The following is an 18,660-nucleotide window of genomic DNA, read 5'->3' on the forward strand; positions in this document are numbered from 1 at the left end:
CATATGAGATGTACTGTGACCCTCTGTTATGAATTGCCTCAGAAAATCAGTAGGGTGAGAAGTCTTGAAAGGCAAAACTTATATCCTTGCCATATTCTTTCTGTGTATCTGGTGAAGAGAGAATATGCATTTCCACTGGCCTGCCTGGCCTCTGCTTACCCACATGAAGATATTTTGGATTCAAAGTAGCCCTCTACTGGATCCACAGCAGAAAGGTGAGTTAAGAAAGAAATCAAATACGAAAAGAGTAACACTGTTTAAAATGAGACAAAAAAAAAAAGGGGGAGAGATTCTACGACAGGACTACACATCAACACATTCTCTATTGACTTAACAGAGCAGGACACTGAACTCTTCATAAATATCACAAGAAAGCACTGCTCACAAGTATTTTGAGCTGGTTACCTCACATAAATTTCACAAAACTTCCTTTTACCTGAAAGGTAGCTGAAGTAATCTGCAATCCTTCCTGCATACTTTGCTGCAGCTGGTTTTGTATAGTGATTTTCTTCTCCTTTGTTACAGATGCAATAGGAAAGCTCCGCATCACTGTTTGCTCTCCCACTGAGAACCACAGAATTATAACATTTATAGATACTTGTTTGATCACATAACCAGATCTGTTTTCATCACACTGTACGCTGAACAGACAGGAGTCATGATACACAAAGCAATAGGAAAATAACTGTTCATAATTAATTTCATGCAAAACACTGAAAAAGTTGATAAATCCCCAAGTATTATCTATAATCTGAAACATTTTTCTGCTTAACGTCTGTTTGGATAGTTGGAAAAACACTGAGTTTTTCTGCATGTTGGAAAAACACCCCAAAAACCTAGTTTGGGAAAGGCTCAATAAACAGTTCAAACTTAATTCATGTTCATACCGCATTATGCAGCTTATAAACAATGAAAGTTATATACTGACTTCTTTACAAAAAAGATAAAATACTTCTAACAGACAATTCAATTTGCTTAGAAATGGCATATATCAAAAGATGAAAAATTACCATTTAAAATATATTAAAAACAATGCTTAATAATTTTAAGGAGATTACTAACTTTTTTTTTCCTTTTACACACCTCCAGCAGCTATAAAAAAAACCAACTAAATTGTTGAATGAAAAGAAGTAGTGGAAGTCACAGATAACAGACAGTACATATGCTGTTTTAAGTGAAGAAATAGATTATAGTTAGGTTAAAAAACTAAAAATAGTCACATCTAGTGTAAAAACCTATAATAAAAGACCATCCCAATATGATCACCATGAAATATTACTCTCAGAAGTAGATGCATTTTGATGCTGATGCTCAATTAGGTGGACAAGTCAGCTCCAAGTTTTATCTATCTGAAGAGTTTTATCACTTTTGAGTTTTTCTTACCCAGCTGATCATGAGGAGTGCCTTTAAATATAATTCTGTAGGTAGTAAGGAACAAAGCTCCTTCAGCAGGGAGGATGTGAGGACCTCCAAGCAGTCCTCCTGTAGCTTCCTCTCTGCCATCAGGATCCAGAAGCACTCGGAGACCTTCACAAACAAATTCCTCTCCTGGCAGTAAAGTTGGTCGCAGAATTTTGGGCTGATGCAAATAAAACAGTGTAAGTATGATATGGATACCAGTGTTATACCTAAGCCTAGTTATATTTGGTGTAAAAAGATTCAAAACAAATTTGTTATGTGACTAATTCCAAAGATGGGAGATGGAGTTTGGATGCAACTAAGAGGAATGGGTCTCAAAAAACAGCGGGTATGCGACAGCATGTTTATGATCAAAAATTTGGCTCTAATAGCTTTGTAAGTTCATATTTCATGAGACCAAAGCCAAGCATTTTATTTATCACTGGTGGAATTTTTCTTACAATGTTTTGATGTTTCCTCCTAACATTATGAAGAGGAAAATAAAAAGAAAGATGACTAAACTGCATAATTCTAATACTTGCAAAGAATATAAACATGTTTCATAATACTTGCCTTCTGTATTGGTGGAAGCCTTCTACTCTCACGATGGACAGCCTCCAGAGTCTCTATGTGCATTGCTACAATGCCTGGAAATCAGTAATACCACAAATGAAGTCTGGCATAATATGAAAGAAAAGGTTGCAATCGAATTGGAAATCCGATACTCCAAAATTCTCAAATATAACCATCAAGGAAATAGTTAGTTGAAATTCAACAGTGATTATAGATTAAAAAAAAATCTTATCTTCTATGTCCACGGAAATTAACTAAATTGTGTATTTCTTTAATCAGAAGAAAAAAAAAAGAAAAACTTTAAGACTACAAATGCACATTTTCATTACAACCCTTACCAGGTATCATGCAATGAAGACCCTTGATGTGATCCTGTGTAACTCCACTCTCTGTGCAAACTTTGTCAATAAATCTGGTGATGAAGCGTACGACTGCATTTGCAACATCGTTGTTCTCAGAGTCCTCAAATCCACTTTCAGTGTCATAACTCTCTGCAACACTTCCTGCAATACTACGGGCATTAAAAAAAAAAAAAAAAGACATTTCAATTGTGAAAAATTCAGCTGGTGAAGCATATATGAAACCTAGGTAGGACACACCTTAGTGGCACCTTTTTCTAAAGATTTGCTAATACCATAAATTACACTGTATTCCCTCTACCATTAACAATGTCAGAACAGCATGACAATACAGGAGAGATTTGCCTCCATGAATCTGCTGCAGCACAGTCAACAAGAGAAAAAAAAAGCATCAGTTGCCTACAAGTAATCTTTGTGTCTTCCCTTTATCAGAGAGTTAGGTAGGTTATTTACAACCCATGATAAAATACAACTAGATGCTTTGGTTACATACATAAAGATAATTTAAATGCTATTGCTGTAGAATAAAGTATTCAAAAGCAAAAAAACCAAACCTCAGTTTTTGTTGCATCAGCTAGAAAATACAAGCAAGTCAGTGGGAGATGTACTTCAAATATCTGAAAACACTCCCCGCAAACAGTAGTAAGGGTCAAATCCATACATATGCCACAATCTACATGCCTGATTTTAGAAGTGTTTTGTCAGCAGAAAATTAGTCGAAGGGAGCTGGACTCTCAAACATTATTTTCAACATGTCAGAGGCCTCACAGTGTTCCACAATTTTATCAAATGGGAATTTTGATTGATCATAGTTGATAATAAAGACAACAAACAGTGAGGAAAAAAGCCTTGTTATGAAATCCTAATTTGTGTGCTAAGTAAACTAATTCTCTTTACAATCATCCTGACTCCTTAACAATCTAATATTTGTCCCAGCAGTACAATCATCTTTCTGACCTCAGTGTCTTTCTCACTTGAAGCTGCAGCAGCACAGAAACTGTGTTCTTAAGGATGTTATACATATGTTTTTTTGACTTAAGGTTCATGAAGGTTTTTTTTTCAATTTACAGAAAAACTAACATTCTTTCTCATCACACCCTAGTTTTTTATTCAACAGTCATGTTACCAGACTAAAATTCTTACAGAAGAATAACATTCTTGTGTTCCCTTTAAGTGGCAGTAAATTAGCTCAGATAAAGTTTTACCATTTGAGAGGAATTGTTAGATTTCCACTGCCCTTAATTAATTATCTTGAAATTAATGAATTTGAAGAGTAGATATTGAAATAATATGGTACTTAAGACCTGAAAACTAGTACGTTTTCAAAAATAGCACCACAAAATGGCAGATTACCAGTGTGTACCCACCTGTTTGTGACAATACTGTTGCTTCCACTCTCCCAGTCACCAGTAGCTGATGCTCTCAATAACTTGTTCTTACTTGTATCTAGTGGTACTAGCAGGTAGACCATGAGGTTAGCAAAATGAATTGCCTGACTGAAAACTGTACTTTCCTCATTCTGGACTAGCTCCTGTTGAGTTTGTTTATTAAGAGTTGGCCACAATCGCAACTGCTCCGCAGCCAGATCCATTGCTGTCTTATCCTGGTCTGGACCTACAGAATTTTTCTCCTAGAAGACAAACAAATACACACTAAGCTATGTAACAAAAACAAAGTTTAGTAAAAAAAATGTTTAGTCAAAGCTTTTTAAAATTAAATTGCTTATTTAAATTATTCCATTATTTAAATTATGTATACATTTAAAAAGCAATTAGCTACATGCAGCAGGGTTTAAGAAGAGTATAATTATAGCAGCTTGAAGGATTGAAGGTAGCTTACTCAAATGCACAACTAACATAGCAGCATAGCATAATGTGAACACGTCTAACTAAATAACATAATCTCTTTATAGATGTTTTATGCTACATAACATTTTATGTTTTTTCAGAGTAGTTTACTGATTTTTATGCAACTGCTCTCCTTAATTTTTCTACTTAGCTTGCATAACAGTAAACGTCAATCATATACAGCTGATTACTTGATGCATATGATATTCTCTAAATTTTGAGGATGTTCATCAAAATTTTGATGCTTTTACATACAGTTTCCAGATGAGCTGAAACATTCATGCCTTAGCATGCTGGAGACCAATTCCAGCATTTGCTTCAAACAAACCAGGTAGATAGCATGTAGCCAAATTGCAATGAAGCCTGACAAAATTAGAATTAAAAAATCTGGCAGCCAACACTGATGATGCTGTTAAATTATTAAAGAATGCAGCATACTACATATGTTTCTTTATACTAAGTAAAGTTCAGCTAATTTAACATACAAACATGTGAGAGAGTTTAAGAAAATGGTTTTGAAAAAGCAGACAATACCAATTAACAGAAACCAGACTAGAGTTTGGTTGATTTGGTACATGGTTGTTTGTGGTTAGTGTCTAACACTAGACACCAAAACTGCTGCTGCCTTGAGCTGTTAGTGTAACAGAACTTTTGCTAGTTGTCACACTATCAGAAGTTAGCACTCTCAGGAAAAATCAACACCTTTAGGTGTGGAAAAAACTATACAAACAGCGGTGTTACATAAAAATCACAAAAGGCAACAAGGGGAGATTTAGCTGTTTGCATATCAGCAAAACAAAGTACCTTTTCTTCAGAAAATTATGTGCACACAACTTATTTACTTTGAAGTTGATATTCTAAAAGTGAAATGTTTATTTTCAGAAAACTTTACTTAAGTGTATAGACATTTTCTTCATCCACATTGAGACTTTCATAGGTTTAACTGGGACACTAACTAGCACAGCTTTTATGCCTTGATATACAATATATTCTCCTACCTTTTGTCTTGGTTGTACTGCATGATTGTCTTCTTTGGCTGTAAGGTAGAGGGAACGAACTTGATTTTGCACGTTGCTATAAAAGGTGGTTTCCCAAAATTGCTGGTTAGTCCAGATTGGATGGTCTTGTACACAAGTGTAAGCAAACTGACTAACTCCAGGTGCTAATTTCTGGGGAAAAAAAAGTGAAAAATAGACAAAATGCTCCTATTATTTCAGTTCGTTTAATGCCTATGGCATGAGTACTGAAAGATTTAACAAATCAGTCGTACACAATGAAACACCATGCAGCACACCTCATCTTTTGTACAGTAATAAAGGAAAGAGAAATTATCTTAATTTTCATGCCCATGAAGAAATAAATGTACAGTAAGCTTATACATAAGCCTAATACATGGTACCGCTTACTTGATTCACAGTAGAAAAATGAGACTACATGGGGAAAATTATGTGGGGACAGTACAGAGCACAATTACAATACAAAATATTTTTCTTATCAATAAATTATAAAATTTTAGTCCTACACCAAATAAACTGCCATTAAAACCTGAAAATTGTTTAATCTACCTAAAAGTCAGAACTACAGCAATGAAACTTAGAAGCGTACATGGCAACTGAGTCCTTCCAATAGGGCTGTATTTGTTGCAACAGCAAACTACCAGATAAATCATTAAGTTCCTCACTGTACGACACAAATCCAGCTCCTGAAAGAATACTAAGCAGAGATGTTCCTGAAGTCACAGGAGTCTGGATATCTATACTAAGGTTTCAAGCAAAAACAGAATTGGTACATAAGGTATGAACACATGCTTTTTCAAGTAGGTCTGTTTAATTAAGTGGCACTAGTCTTCCAGCAATGTTACTGACAACCACATACAAGGAGAGGAAATTTATTTCAAGGACTCCAGTTATGAAGAATGCAATCTTACACAGTATGTTCTTACTTTCTTTATATGGGTGAAGTGCACACAACTGAGTTGTACACCGTTGTCATGGTTTTATGATTTTTGTTATATTATTGATATTCCACATCATAACATCATGTAGTGTATTGGGAGTTAAAGAGTAAACATTCTAGCTGTGTGGATGATTGATAGTTATGGATATGCTTGTCTCAGAAGAGAAGAACTCCATTCCCCAGAGGACTGTGTGATGCATTTTTACGTGTTTCCACTCAGAGGGAAAGATAAAAACTGTCTGCAGTCACGGGACTGTTCTCTTCCCCTCGGGATGGAGCTCAGCAGTGGGTGTTTGTTGCAGCCGTCCGCCTTCAGCGTTAGCGTAAGGCCTTCGGTTTATTGGACACTCTTGCTCATTTTATTTGATTCATTTGCCTCAATTCCAATTATATTGTATTATATTGTGTTATTTTGCTTTCTGATATCTTATTTAGTAAATTAGCTTTCCTCCTCAGATCGTTGCAGCTGTTTTGTTCCTGGGCCCATCTCCCTTTTCCCTTTCCCCCTTCCCCTTTCCCAGGGCATGAGTCGGTGGGTCCTCCACACCAATTATCACAGAACCGGGCTGAACCAGCCCGTAAACCGTTGACAACTGTGCATAGCAAAGAAGCACGTAATCTAAATATCTGCTTCTTTCTACGGTGGAACTGAAGAATTTAGTACATTCCTGGACATTTAATGACCTTCAATCTCAATATACTACACATAACAAAATGCACAGCAGTAGAACTGACTTTAACGTTCACATTGTAGAACAATTTATTCTAGAGCATAAATACTATTTCATTTCACGTTTATAATTGTACAAATGTACCACCAGCTACTACATATAATCCTTAGTACGCAGAGGGAACACTCAGGTGAAAGGCTAGCAAATCGTTACTGAAAATTTCAGAGTCTGGTTTAGAGATTTCTGGTTTTGCAATTCTTTGAACTGTGTTTTCCACGCTATGCTCTTCCAAGTACAACATGAACTGAAAGTCCTGATTGTGTGCCATTTATTCATTCCCTATCGAAGACAGGGTCCTTTGAAATGGTACATTTGAAGAAATGATTTGTAACATGCTACTAAAACTTAGCCAATTGAAATATATTCTTGGAATCAACAAAAACTGATAAATTTTATTTCATCCAGCAATTTCATCAAAATTCCATGATAACTTCTTAAAAAAATGCCTATGTGAATGATGCAAATTACATTAAATGAGGTTTCTGTTATTCTATAGAGACTGAAACATAAGATAATTGATTAGACTGGACTCCCAAGTTTTGGTTGTGATGCAGTTAATGGTAGCTCACAGGAAATGGTATCTGATGGCATAGTAATAGCTCCCAGCTTTTAAGTAACTGTTAAATCACAGAACAGAACAGTTCAGATAGACTCCTACTGATCACAGTGTGGTTGAGGTTAAGAGGTCTCTGGAGTGTCTGGTCCAGCCCCCTGCCTAAGCAGGGCAACACAGAGCAGGATGCCCTGTCACCACCAGCTCCTGCAGTAAACATGTGCTCCACAATTTTCAGAGGGAACCTCCTGTCTTCCAGTTTGTGCTCTCTGCCTCATGCTCTGGCACTGGAAACTACCAAAAAGAGCTTGCTTCTGTACTTTTTGCACCCTCACTTTACACACATTGATGAGATCCACCATCCCCTCCTACACACTTTGAGCTTCCTTGTCTCCAAAATATACAGACGCAACTCTCTCAGCTCTCCCCTCCTTGTGAGATACTCCAGCCCCTTCATCATCTTCATGGACCTTCACTGGACTCTCTCCAGTAGTTTCCCCATCTCTTCTCAGACTCAGAAGCCCAGAACTGAACATAGTACTCCAAGACTGGCCTTAGTGGGTCTGAAAGTTTGAATGGAAATTTATAGATGTAACTGTAAGTCCACATGAAGTATTCCAGAAATAAAAATGAAGCAAATTATTTTCACAAAGGTATGGATATGACAGAAACATCGAGGGGGTTTTTAGATGCAAAACCTTCACTCATGATTTAAAACTACTAACAACCATGTACAAATCATAATTTTTAAGGGACGGAGATTTATGTTCAAGTATAGTGACGTAAATCAGTACTGACAGTTAACTTCCAGATAACATAAAAATAGTCTGTTTACAAAAGGATGAAAGAAAATCCATTATAAAGCTAAACTATCATAAATAATATGATGATGAGAGGGATCTCATCACCTGCTGAAAGTGTTGAAACAAATGGCAAAACCAAGAAGTGGCCAGAGCACTGAATCAAAGTCAGCACAGCTCTGCCAATTATTTTGGGCAGAACTGCTTTGGATTTTCACCATGTTTCCATTTATTTATTCGTGAAAAAGCAGTATGAATACCAACCTTACGAAGTGCATGGCTGCTCCGAGGCAGTGAAAATCCCTGTGTTAAAATGTTCTTGGTACAAAACAAAGCATTCCACAAAGCTTTAAGTGTGCATAATATTCTCTACGCTGAGAGTGCTTAGTCAGCCAACAGTGGAAACTACTCTATTACAACAAATGGATCCCAATGTTTACTGCTGCATTGAAATAAATTTGCACAGGACTTCTCTGATTAAAGTAAGATAGAATTGCAGTGCTTTCCATTGGACAGCCGAACTATACTGACATGTATAGTTTCTTTTGCCCTAAACTAATAATTAATTTCAGCCAGACAGGATGAAAGTGTGAAGCAGCAAAAAGATTTCCTACTTATAAGGGATGATTTAATGACTTAAGCTTAAAAAAATAACTGACCAGAAGTTAGTAAAAAAAAAAAAAATTCTGAACAGATCAAGTCTTCTATCTAAAGCAGTCTGTGTAATAGCCAAAATGAGCATAGAGGTGTAAATTGTAATAGCGCTAAGAAAATGAGTTATATTCTGCAAAGTACGCCAACTTCTCTCCAGAAGACTAAAGACACATAACAACAAAAAAAGCCCACTCCTCTCACGCACAGTACACAAAAAAACAAATGTCATCCATGTAAAAATATGGAATTATATCCTGCAGTCAGAGAAAACACAAGGTAGAATTGGGACTTTTCTATGTGTGACTATATGCAATTTCCTGCCATCAGGCATTATATCTGCATTACTCCCAAAAGCAAGATAGTATGTGCCTAGATGTTTTTTCTCCATTTCCTGGCACTGGACACTTCTGGTTCAGAAAATGATACTTGCAGAGCTCCCAGAAAAACTGTGAGGTGCAAGTGCCCCAAGAACTTTCTGAGACTGCACTAATCAGATTGCCTGTTTCTGGAAAAAATGAAAAAAGTATGCTTTACACCAACAATAACTCATCCATCACCATCTGCTACATCACACAAGCTTAAAGAAGAAAGCAAAACAAAGGACAGAGTTCTTCATTACAAAATTGGAAAACGTGTTAAAAAATGAGAAGAGTGAAAAACAATATGAATATATGTGCTCTTCTCCCACAGGTATTATCTGATATTTCACTGTCTATGTCTTGAAGGAGCAAGCTCCAGAGCACTCTAATTCCAGAACACTGACCTTTACAGGCAAACTCCCTTTCTGTCTCCAGTTTGATTCGTATATTTTTGATGAGAATAGGAAGGAAGAGAGGGAAGGAGTTTGCTCCTGAATGCAAATAAAAGCTTCCTCCTCCACTTCTCAGGGAATCACTGCACTAGTTTATCTGCTTGACTTCAGAGAGGAAGCTACTGCAACACATACAAAATTCACATGCTAATCTGTGCATACCAAAGGAGAGCACAGCACTCCCTATGTTAGTTAGTATTCCTGGAAATCTGCAAGTATAAGCTTAAAGATTAACCAGGATTTAGCAAGACAGTTACTTGGGGCTGTTTGTGCAGACATTTAGTCAATTACCAATCATCGCATAACATGAATAGGTGCCCCTTACCGCAGGCAACAAACTGCCTCTCCTCAAGATTACATTATTTCTGCATACAAACATATTCTACAACTCAGATTGGTATTTATACGTCTGCTGTACTCACGACACCTGATTAATTCCAAAAACTTCTAACAAGCCCAGAGGACCACACTACTATTGACTGTAGGAGTGAGGCTTATCTACATATTAACTCTGCATGCAACACTGTGTCATGCCATGCATGTATTAATATTATATTGTGGTATACAAATATTGAAGCAAACTTAAGTGTACATAATTATGTCTTCAAGCCTGACTGAGTGCCTCATGAATAACAGTGATATATATATATACACACACATATGTAAATATTAAAATAGATATATAGATTTCCTACTTGGTCTAAAATATAAAATTACATAAAAATTACATTAAAATATTATATTGAAATATGGGAAAAGGTCAGAAAACCATAAGAAAGACTTTTAAAATTATTTTTATTTATTTATTGCTTTTAAATTATTTTTATTTATTTATTGCTTTTTACTACCTTCGAAAACAAGTATATAAAATGTTATATCAAGAATCTTCTCCAATTCTCCAACCTCAGAAATATCAAATAAAACAATCTGCCACCTCTCCTACCTTCAGAAAGTCGCCAGACAGCATTGTATGCTGATTAATTTCTATTTTAAAATGCGTGTGAGCAGCAAGTGATTCCTTAGACTACTAATCTACTATTATTCCACCATGAAAACTAAAGAAAGTCCAAATCACTCATAACTCAGCGCTAACAAATCACATGTGGGCACAATGAACCAGCAGAGGGCAATAGAATTCTAGAATTTTGCAAAATTGGGATGTAATTCTGGATGGAGTTTTACTTATTGCATATGTTTTCTGGCAAAAGTGACTTAAACATCTAAATATATATTGTCTTTAACCAGAAGCTGCTAAAGATCATGTATAATTTACTAAATATTACTTAAAGCCAGACAGAGGATTCTCAAAATATCTATATGTTTCAAGACACAGATGTATGCTAATACCAAGGTTCACGTAAAACTAAACGATACCTCTGTGGAGAAAGAAGTATGTTACTAGCAGTAAGATTCACAAAGTTCTGTTTCATGGAGATCACACAAGGTAAATTAAAATTGTCTAAAAAGATGGATATTGACAAGGCGCAAAAAAACCCCCGAAAGCGACCAAACTAAAACCAACCAACCCAGTTCAAAATTTCACAGTTCAGTAAGGTAGGATTCAAAGTGGACAATGTGCTAATTCATTTTCTCTGCCAACAAAAGACACATCATGTTATGTTTTTTCTTAACTCTGATTTCATAACAGAGATCACGATTTTGTTCAACAAGTTTTACTTCTACTACATAGATGACCGATTTCACAAATTCACAGCCGCGGCATTGAATCAATCTTAAGAGTTTTTCAAATTGTGACAGAGCTTTGGAAATAGTTTAAAATTTCACCATAGTCCTTTGGCATCAGGTGACTCAGCAGCCAGTATGCATCTGCGTGACTGCATTTATCGCCCTGGGAAATCCCAAATCCTCTCACCAAAGAATCTGAATTATTGATGCCCTGACATGAAACGTAAAGCCCAACTAATAGAGCATCTAGTAATACAGAAAGGAGGAATAAAGTAATAAATTTTAAATCCATTTGGCCACATCCACTTTAAAGTGTTGATTAGATATCTAGTATGGAAAATTTACAACACAACAGGCAATGTGCACAAATATATAAGCACTCATCTCCCTCACAACCTGTAAACGTTTGTTGTTTTCCAGAAATATGAAATACTGCTATTCCAACCATGACAAATAATTACGTCTCAATGCAACTGATCTCACTAAAAACTAAGGAATTGTATTTTCATGTAGAAATGTATGCCCCATTCTCCTGGATGTTAGTGACAGAGAACTGAAATGGAACGTACAGCTACGTAAAATGAATGGGACTCAGTTACTTCAGATTAATATTCCTTTAAGATCAGAAGCTTTAATGGAGATTTTAATTAAACTACCAAAAATTCTTCTGTGGTGAAAATTCTAAATGAAGAAATATAATGGTATATATATATAATATATAATGGTATAATATCTCCTTGAATTAACAATAATGTAAAGGGATGGGCTATGAGTAACATTGTTACAGACAAACCAAACCGGAATTCCACGTCACTGGTAGAAAATGACTTCAAGTGGAATAAGGAACAACTATAAATTATGTAAGCCAATGCTTGTGGCAATACAATGGAAAGGGTTCTGTTTGTTCAACGAGATACTGGATCAGTTTCCCAGTAACAGAACTAAGCATTTACTGCAACATTTATCTTCACTTTTTTGTCTTATTTAGGGGAAGGGGAATGAGGTTTTTTTTCCTTTTTTTTTTTTTTTTCCTGACCAACTACTTCCTGCCACAAACCACTGAGGAAGATAGCAAAGTTCCCTTCATATTCGTCATGATGCTACCATTCTGGGAAAGCAAGCTTCTTCAAGAGAGAAAAGTTGAAGTAATTCAGTTATTCACTTCCAAAATTTCTTGTAAAGACAAACTTAAAAAAAAAATAAAAATCATGTGGCCTCTATTCCATGAATCACGTAATACTTCTTTATTTTACATTTTCCAGATTTTTTTCAAGTAAAAATAGCTATGAACTTCAGATATGAGCTACCTGGGAAGACAAAAAAAAAAATCTGTTCTGTGGACATGTATCCATTCAAAAGCAAATTACCCAAATTATAATATTAAGGGATCAGAGACACGTTGACATTTACGGTACTACAAAACCAGTCAACCACAGCTAAGAAGAACCCCTTTTGCTTTCTACCAAAATAATTTGCTGAATTATAATCTTTACATGAATGTAATAAAAACACTTGACTGGGAGAGCGTTTGGAAATACTGACAGAACTGTGACTACCACTGCACCACTTTCTGCAATGAGCACACTCAAATTCAAGAGCACCTACCAAGTAACTACATTATCCACCCTCATAATTCAGTAGAATACTGCTTTTGTGTCACATCCATAAATTAGTAGTGTACTACATCTTACCTGCCGTGCCTTAAGCTGTCTGGCTTCAAGTATTAATACTTACTCCAAATTTATATCATAAATTCTGAAGGACAGAGATAATTATCTCTGTGTTATTTGGCATGAGAGAAAGACCAGTTGCTGTGGTCCACAATTAGGGCTCCTGGATTTCCCAGCAATGCAAATAATACTAATATAGACATTTGATAAAATTGTAAGCAGTTCTTAATATTTTGTCTGTCAACTTGATTATGAGCAAGATGACTAATATCTCTGAATGAAGACTTGTTATACAGATGATATATGAAAAAGCAATTGACATTCAGATTTCTAAACATAACTTATACTGTAAATGTATTGCATGGTGGGTTTGATCAATTCCATAAGTCTATAAACTGACCTCATCTAAAGCTTGAACATCTATTTTTTTCCTTGCAAAATAAGCATTACCTGAAAGGAGCAAAAGGATGCCCGTCTATCATGCCATTTTACATTTTCCCCTCTCGTTAATACCGTATCCTATCATAGGCTGAACTGTTAAATAGAATTGAAATGTTACAATATCTGCTGATATGAAGAAGCTCTGTCAATAATGTAACAGCAAAATACAACAGAAAAGCTAATATGTAATTCTTTTGATACTTAAATCTTCATTAGAAGTACGGCAGAAAATGATTTCTTCTCTCCCATGTGAATGATTACATTACTGCCAACACACATTTTCTTCTTTTTGGTTCTGTTTCTTCCATGGCATCTGCTATATTGTACAGGTATGTTCTTGTTCTTGAACATGAGACCATTTTTTTTTTCATTTAAGTAGTCACCCATAGAAATTATGAGAACGGATTTTAAAAAAGAATTTTACTGAAAATGATATTATTTAATATAGTTTCAGTCAAGAAAATATTCAGATGGACTAAGATAACATCAGAACTGGCAGAATAAAGATGGAAGAAGAAAACTAACCGAAGAAGACATCTTCTTGCCATGATAATAAAGGAGGTCTTTCAGGACAAGTTTCCTAAACTAAAGCCAACAATTCAAGAGATGAGAATGATAAAAAGCAGGTTCATCCCAAGCACATCTGAGTAAGATAAATGACTACAAGGAAAAACAGTACTTAGAAGTAAGGATGAAAATCTATCAGTACAGAAAGATAAAACTCCACAGAAATATTTTAGCTTTACAGAAAGCTCAGCAGCAAGTACTGCTGTTTATCAGTGTTACCTGTGCCAATCACAGGTGAGCAAGAATACAAGTTCTGAATGACAAATGTTAAAAGAAGAAACATACAAATTTTGCTTTTCAAAATCATCTATGTCATCCACTAACTGAACACAATGTAATGGTATTTATACAAACTCTAAAATAAAAATTAGTTTGCTATTCAGTGTAATTTAACAAAGATGATATTAGTCCCAAATTTTGCATTTTTTTTAAACTATACAATATTCCACTGATTCCAGCTGATGCTAACGGTAAGATTTGCCTGATAAAGACATAGGAATGGTCCTGATTCCCACATCAGTCTTTCATCATCTAGTTTCTCTGACTTTGTAGCTGATGCTAAACAACAGAGAGCACATTTCCAATTATGTTTCTGTTAAATCATTAAATCTGAACTGGGTATCTCTTGGGAAGAGATCGATGACAAAATATACAATCTGATAAACGACCCTGAAGTTCTCTAGTACTTCCAATCCCACCTTTAAAGAATGTCCTTATCCTCAAAACTGGTAGACTTTACAGAAGTTAATCTATCAATTCTACTTTCTTCTCTACAGAGAAAGGTGTAGGAGAATGGAGTACAAACAGCAAATGAGCAGACATGCCCATGAACGCCTAAGCAACATCATGAAGAATTCACTGAGCCCTACTCTGCACAGTATTTCTCTAATGTTTCATGGCATGCTACAAAATACAATTAGCATCCATATCTAATAGAAATACTACTCAATATTTATCAGTTTACAAGGATAAAAAACGAAAGAAGAAAAATCAATCCTGGCCTCCAACATTTCCCAGAAGGATCAGACTAGAGAACATCACTTTTTAATTGAAAAGGGACAGACCACAGGAGAAGGAGGCTCAGAAGCAGCAAGGAAGAGACTCTTCGCTTACTCTGCCTGGTGTCCAGTGAACAGGGTGAAACTGGTGCTTACAAAAGATCATTTAGTGTCTTGCAGCACACTAAACCTTCAAAAAAAAACCCAACAAAAACAACAAACCAGCAGAGTCTACACTACAACTTGCCACCTTACAAAAATATAAAACTGAAATGGTATATCCAAATTTTGTGAATTTCACAAGGGCAATTATATGACTACCAAGCTGCATTCCTTCAGGAAGTAATAAAACAAAATCAAAATTAATATATATCCTTTCCATCTTGCCCTTTCCCGCCACATGTAGAAGAACTCTTCACTGCAGCAAGACAGAATAGTACATTTCTAACTTATTACACATAGAAAGGAACGACTTTGTGCCAAAAAAGCGTGGACTGTCTGCACCCCAAGAATACATGGAAAAATTCATGTATAAGGACATTTTATTTATATTGTTTCAATTTTAAACAGAATTCCAACAGTATTAAGTAATAGTAAACTAAAACCTTTTTCTAACCGAGAAGCAAAAGATGTTTGGTTTGGTGACATTAACAGCACACATTAAAAAGTCCACTGTCACTGATGAGTCACATTTTGCTCATGTCTCATATTAAAAAAATAATGTAAAGAGCATTGTGACTATTTTTTCTACAAAAATTCACAACCAGTAGTGATTTCTTGTCTTTCTATTTAATCCTGCCAGCTGAAAGTTAGACTACTTCTGCAATTTACTTCCGTCTGATCAAGTTTTACAACACATCAATCAGCGAACTTCAAGAGTAACAATTCTGAAATTTCAGTAGACAATCCAAGATGGACAGGATGCTGCACACAGCGTAATGTGTCTTGTTATTTTGATTAGATTCATGTAGAAATACTCAAGAGCAACCTCAAGGTAAGCAAAGACATCAGGATACGGACAAAACCTATCAAATCACACCAACATGTTCCTTACATTATATATATCTTATTTTTTATCACATATATATTTTTTGTTCTTTATTATCTATTTTATACTTTTTTTCCCAAGAATATTTTTAAATACCTGAAGGCTAGAGCTTTCACTACTTCATAAGACCCATCTAGAACCTTAAAACATCACCTCTAGGAATACGTTTCCCTTTCTACTCAGTTGCTTTTAGTTTCATTTGCTGGACTCACGTGAAAACATATCATTTATGCCTCTCAAACAGTTGGTGTCTGCACTGTGCGCACCCGCGTAAGTAAACCTACTTAGGAAGAACAAGCAATTGTTTCATTAGTGCTCTCTTTTATGTGAGGTAACAAAATAAATGCATATCCTGAAACTTAACATTTCAGATGTACAACAGTCCTTGAATGACAGGAACTGTGGCATTGTGCAATCTCTTTTTATTATTTAAAGTAACAGGAATTACATTAACAACCAAATGTAGTAAAAAAAATCGTAATTTCCCATATTTCATAATAATACCAAATAGAGATGATAATACAACAGTTTGACATAACTCTCCAGTGTTCTTAGCAATAAGAAAGCCTGTAACAAATCTAACTTTAACAGGACTACAGTTGAGCAGTAACATCAACTGAACACAAAAATGAAAACTCATCACTATTAGATTCTCAATTCCTATCTATCCTCGGCTACCAAGAACATTGTGTATTTTCAATATAGCCATGTGAAATAATATTTAACACGCTTCTGGCACTAAACATGGTGTTCTGATAACATGAACATCAGTGAAAACAAGTGCATATTTCCAAGCACTACTTCACAATTTTTGGAAAGGATAAAAACAATCACACTTACAACAGAAGCAAGACATTTCTGCATATTGAAGCAGCAGTAGTGTAAAATCTGTGCCTTGTCCACAGAAAATGAAATACAGCTTGAAACGTGTGTGCATGAATATATATAAAAACAACATTGTTTATGACAATTTAATGAAATAGACAAGAAATTCAGTAGAAAATGCCATGGCATAGTTTGACAATGCAAACATACCAGCTTTGCCAGAACATTCTTTCAATTAAAACAAACAAACAAACAAAAACACACTTAATTCCCCAAGTAATATGAATTTTAGTTTGTACCTTTTTCTGGACTTACCAGAGACAGTACAGAATATGACTAGTTAAGTAGCAAAACTTTTAAAAGTCTAAGATTCCTATGAAGAAGAAAAGCAGGATCTGATAGGATTTATTCCCAAAACTGGGAAAAAGGAACACTAGTTTCATGTAACTGTACAGCAAGAATCCCTCCAAAATACTGTGAAGGGAAATTTGAAGGGAGTTAAATAACGATACTCATTTTTTCTTAAGAATATTCACAGAGATCACTGTTCCTATGCAGGTTCATCTCAGGTATAACATACTCATTCCAGCCAAGGATGAAATACTGAAAACCTCTGGAGAAACTGAATAAGGCTTCAGTAAGTTTCACTTTGACTCAAATTCCAAATAAAATGTGTAAACTGTTAATTTTAACTAGTCACTATAGAGTTTGTCTACTCATCTTATGCTCTGAAAAAAAACCCACCAGACTGTGTTTAGTACGAATAACTCAGTTTTATACCAAAATAAGTACTCTTGCCAAACAATTGTATCTAATGGGACATACCAAAAGGGACCATCACTGAACCTGAGGATTAGATCTGGGAAAAACAAAATTCTTTTTCTATTATGCATTAACAGCTGGCTTTTGCAAGCAACAGTCAGGTTACTTTATTTTTTTTGTTCAGGTCTGGAACATTAAAAAAAACATTATGCTACTTACATCCGGGGTCTCACAACTTCAGAACATGTAATTTCAGTTAAGTAGTAAGTAGGGGACTCTTTCATTACACAAAAGATTTCAGTGAACCTTTCGTGAGAGAAACTGTGCAAGATCTCAGTACTTCTACTGAAACTCAGAAGCATATAGAAAAAACTGTTATACATCCAATGCAGCTTGCCTTTTCCTCGATTGTGAAATTAAAACATTACTAATCTTATTTCAACACATGATACTAACCCTGCATCCCTCATTTTTACTTTCTTCCATTTAACAACAATGTACACGGAAACATAAAAAACAGGAGTGCTTTTTAATGAAGGTTACTGAGAACTTACCCTATAGAAAGCAGTTGTCAGGGGTAGCAAGGCTGCAGCAACACTATATTCTTCTGATGATGAACAGTCCTTTAAGAGAAACATATGAAGAAAATAAGCAAAATATTTTCCATTTTGTGTAGAATAATTTAATTTCAGCCTTGTGTAGTCCCTCTATCTTTCTTAGATGTAATGTACATTTTAATCACTTGATATAATGTAGCAAATATAGACGAGTGTGTGCGTGCGTGCACATACATATTGTGCCTCAATTTCTGCTAGATGGCTATTGCCAAGATTTTTCAAGTTTAAGTAATTTATTAGCAGTCTTTTCCATTCCTATGCCTGAAATAGAAATTCAGCAACAAAATTTACATACAACCGTATTATTGGAAACAAAAAAAAAACAATAAAGCTTGCTTCCATTTTGCTCCACAGAAAATTTGGA

General features: G+C 35.2%; 1 protein-coding gene across 1 annotated transcript in view; it reads right to left on the minus strand.

Annotated features, from left to right (window-relative positions):
- The window catches only part of SBF2 (SET binding factor 2), a 235,948-nt gene that overhangs the window by 48,398 nt on the left and 168,890 nt on the right, over window positions 1-18,660 (minus strand). Inside the window, exons 17-23 of the mRNA XM_065755333.1 lie at window positions 18,234-18,302; window positions 5,176-5,346; window positions 3,698-3,960; window positions 2,310-2,482; window positions 1,972-2,045; window positions 1,384-1,579; window positions 437-564 (exon numbers count right to left, since the gene is read on the minus strand). Coding sequence (XP_065611405.1) covers window positions 437-564; window positions 1,384-1,579; window positions 1,972-2,045; window positions 2,310-2,482; window positions 3,698-3,960; window positions 5,176-5,346; window positions 18,234-18,302 — 1,074 coding nt within the window. The remainder of the gene's footprint in view (window positions 1-436; window positions 565-1,383; window positions 1,580-1,971; window positions 2,046-2,309; window positions 2,483-3,697; window positions 3,961-5,175; window positions 5,347-18,233; window positions 18,303-18,660) is intronic.

The sequence above is a fragment of the Cyrtonyx montezumae genome, unplaced genomic scaffold, assembly GCF_038088225.1.
Source record: "Cyrtonyx montezumae isolate F1298 unplaced genomic scaffold, pur_monq_1.0 scaffold_10, whole genome shotgun sequence".
In the NCBI taxonomy this organism is placed as follows: Eukaryota; Metazoa; Chordata; class Aves; order Galliformes; family Odontophoridae; genus Cyrtonyx; species Cyrtonyx montezumae.